The following is a 3,766-nucleotide window of genomic DNA, read 5'->3' as shown; positions in this document are numbered from 1 at the left end:
GAATTGTGTTGTTAAATTTTTGAAAGATGAGCGCAGGTGGTTTATACGCGATCGAGAAATTGGACGATACCAACTATTCTTCATGGGCTATCCAAATGAAAAGCGTTCTGGTGCACTCGGAATTGTGGCCTATTGTGTGCGGAAGGCTGGTGAAGGCTGTTGGTATAAATCCTTCTCAACTTAATCATATAAAACACTGCGTCACATCGCTGAAAGCTTGGAAACGAGATTTATCAACCGCGCGGACCAGCCTGCAAAATAACCATATTTAGAAAAATGCTCTACATACGTATGTCGGAAGGTCAACATATAAAAGAGCATATCAACGACTTCTATGTAATTTGGGAGCAGCTAAAAGAAATTGAAGTAACTGTACCAGAAGACCTGTTATCTATAATTCTACTTTCCAGTTTACCAAAATCATACGACAATTTTGTCGTTGCTATAGAGGCTCGCGACTCTTTACCAGCGCTGGAAATATTAAAAATAAAACTGCTGGAGGAAGGTGCGAGAAGGCTCGAGAGTGGTGAAGGTGAGGACGGTAGCGCATTTGAGAAAACGTTTGTCGCTCGAACAAATGTGCGCAAAGGTTACAATTGTAACAGGAGCAGTGGAAATAAAAGGTATACCAACCTCAAATGCTACAATTGTGGTCGACGTGGACACATCGCAGCTATGTGCAAAGAACCGAAAAAAAACGCAATTCGGAGGTGAAAAAACGTCGTTTGCTATTTTAGTATCCACTTCGTCGCTTGTTTTAAATAAACAAAATTGGTTTATAGACAGCGGAGTGACGAGCCATTTATGCTGTGACCGCGAGTTATTGAAAAACTACAAAGAGAAGGAGATAATTTTGTTAGCAGGAGACAATTACATAGAAGCGAGCGGAATAGATGAAGTTGACATAGGAAACGAAAGCTGCAGAATCACATTAAAAGAGGTGTTATATGTGCCAGCTCTCAAAAGTAATTTCGTGTCGGTAAGCAAGGCAGTACAGAATGGTTTGACTGTCAATGTTGCTAATATGCAGTTAATAATAAAAAACAAAAGTGGTACTGTCCTCATGAAAGCAAAAGAGTGTTGCGGCTTATTCGTATTTGAAAATAAATTAAATACGTGTTTTAAATTAACGAATGACTATAGCAATATATTAGACTGGCACAATAAATTCAGACATTTAAACTTTCAAAGTTTAAAAGAAATGTGTAACAAAAAGTTAGTACACGGCCTAACATTGAAAAACATTCCAACAAAAATACAATGTACAACATGTGCGGAAAGCAAAATTTGCGTTAACAAATTTCCACACGAGACACAGAATCGTGCGCGAAAGTTATGTGAGATTATCCATACGGACATTTGTGGGCCTATAAATGAAAAGTCAATCAGAGGCTCTCGATACTTTCTGACATTTATAGACGATATGTCCCGATATGTATGTGTTTATTTCTTGAAAAGTAGAGACGAAGTTTTTTCTGCATTTAAATCGTTTAAAGCAATGGCTGAAAAGCAAACGAATTGCCAAATAAAAATATTGCGTAGTGAAAATGGTCGCGAATAATTAAACAAAAATTTTGAGAATTTTTTAAATGAAAATGGAATTGTTCGCCAACTAACTGTGCCTCACACTCTTCTAAAAACGGTGTCGCTGATCGTGCCCATAGGACACTTGTTGAAATGGCAAGAAGCATGATTGCACACAGTGGGTTAAGTGAGTGCTTTTGGGCGGAGGCAGTAGCAACTGCAGCTTATTTGCGAAACAGAGCTGCGACAAAATCACTCACGAACTGTACTCCATATGAAGCGTGAACATTTAAAAAGCCAAGCGTCTCACATTTGAAGGTATTTGATTCACTAGCGGTCGCGATTGACAAAACAGAGAAGAGGAAATTCCAGCCAAAGGGTAGGAAGATGGTTATGGTAGGCTACTCAAATACTTTAAAAGCCTATCGATTATACGATCCAGTATCCAAAAAAGGGATCGTGTGTCGAGATGCCATTTTTGTCGATGGTACGTACGCCTCTCAAGAAGAAAATACTGGTGATATCGTTACTTTTGATACTGCAGATATAGTGACCGCAATGGAACCTTCTGTGACTGAAGACACAACTCTTGGTCATGACGTGAGTAGGAATTTGCAACCCACACGTGTTGGTCGAGGCAGACCAGCGTTTGTTTGCACAGGTAAGCGTGGGCGTCCTCGTAAAAGACGTCATGTGCTCAATGTGATGAAAGCAGTTGACGTTGAAATTCCAAGAACTGTAGTTGAAGCCTTGAATAGTAAACACTCAAAGCAATGGACTAATGTAATGCAGAAGGTGTTCGACGCCTTGGTAAAAAATAAAACATGGTATTTAGTTGATTTGCCTGCTGGGGTAAAGCCCATTGGTTGCAAATGGGTTTATTCTGTTAAACAAGATGCAGATGGCAATGTGCGTTAATTTCAGTGAGACATTTTCACCTGTGGTTAAGTACGCAACGATTCATTTGGTGATTGCTCTAGCCTGCGAGTACATTTGCACTTGCATCAGATAGACGTTTCGTCAGCGTACCTGAATAGTGAACTTCAAGACAAGATTTATATAAAGCAACCCGAAAAATTCGTTTACGAGCAGTTCCCAAATCGTATCTTAAATTAAATAAGGCACTCTACGGCCTAAAGCAAAGTGGGCGTGAGTGTAATGGCAAGCCCAATGCGGTCTTAAAAATATGGGCTTTACGCCGTGTGCTAGCGAACCATGCGTTTATATAAAAAACAAACAACGCAAATACAACATCATAGCAGTTTACGTTGATGATCTTCTGCTAGCCTCTTCCAACTTGAGAGATCTGAACGATATCGAGACTAAAATCTCAAAAGAGTTCGATATTGTAGATGGTGGACCAGCGAAATACTTTCTCGGGATGGAAATTGAGCGCGATGGCGATGCGGGTAATATTGCTATTAGTCAGCGTCAATATATTTACGATTTGTTAATGCAAAATGGTATGGAGGCAAAGCTGTATCAAAACCACTAGAAGTTGGATTTCAAACAAGCTGCGACAAAGATGAATGCGCTAAGGTGAATACAACTGAGTACCAATCGCTGATCGGCGCACTCGTGTACCTTGCAATATCCACCCGCCCAGATATTATACACTCAGTATCTAAACTGGCGCAACGCAATACTGACCCACATATAGAACATAAAACTGCCGCAAAGCATATCTTGCGTTATTTGAAAGGGACAGCTGAGTTCAAACTGCATTACAACAAGTAAGAAAGTCTAAGTTCGGGCGGAGCCGAACATTAAATACCCGGCGCAAGTATTAAATATATGATTTTCACCTTTCCGAAACCTACCGATAGATGGTAAGCCGGGGTGTATAAATTTTGAGTAAATTAACGTCCTTAAATTTCGAAATATTGCAGTTTCAAGCATTTTTGAAATTTACCGTTATATGAAAAGCGGCCGTAATTTTAGTCCGATTTCAATAATTTTTAAAGTTTTGCTTTTATGTGGCAAGCACAATAACCATGCCGAGTTTGGTACAAATTGCTAGAACGGTTAGCGAGATACATATATGTGATCACAAGTAGGCGGTGCCACGCCCATTTTCCAAAATTTTATCATAAACATAATTCTTGGTAAATAATTGTTGCAACCACCAATTTTGAATAAATTTGCTTTAATATTTACTGATNATAATTCTTGGTAAATAATTGTTGCAACCACCAATTTTGAATAAATTTGCTTTAATATTTACTGATTTATCGAAGATTTT

General features: G+C 39.0%; 1 protein-coding gene across 1 annotated transcript; it reads left to right on the top strand.

Moving 5' to 3' along the window:
* Nucleotides 1-2,710: 2,710 nt before the first annotated feature.
* Nucleotides 2,711-3,257, top strand: LOC108354087 (uncharacterized mitochondrial protein AtMg00810-like; the record flags this gene model as incomplete). The annotated part of the gene is made up of 2 exons (XM_017605285.1): nucleotides 2,711-2,933; nucleotides 2,996-3,257. Coding segments are annotated over exons 1-2 (485 nt in total), but the record flags the coding sequence as incomplete, so codon positions are not given.
* Between the last annotated feature and the right edge of the window lie 509 nt (nucleotides 3,258-3,766).

This window comes from Rhagoletis zephyria, unplaced genomic scaffold, assembly GCF_001687245.7.
Source record: "Rhagoletis zephyria isolate East Lansing unplaced genomic scaffold, Rhagoletis_zephyria_1.1 Rzeph_scaffold_33323, whole genome shotgun sequence".
NCBI classification, from domain to species: Eukaryota; Metazoa; Arthropoda; class Insecta; order Diptera; family Tephritidae; genus Rhagoletis; species Rhagoletis zephyria.
Note: the sequence above shows the minus strand (reverse complement) of the source record. Positions and strands in the feature narration are given on the sequence as shown.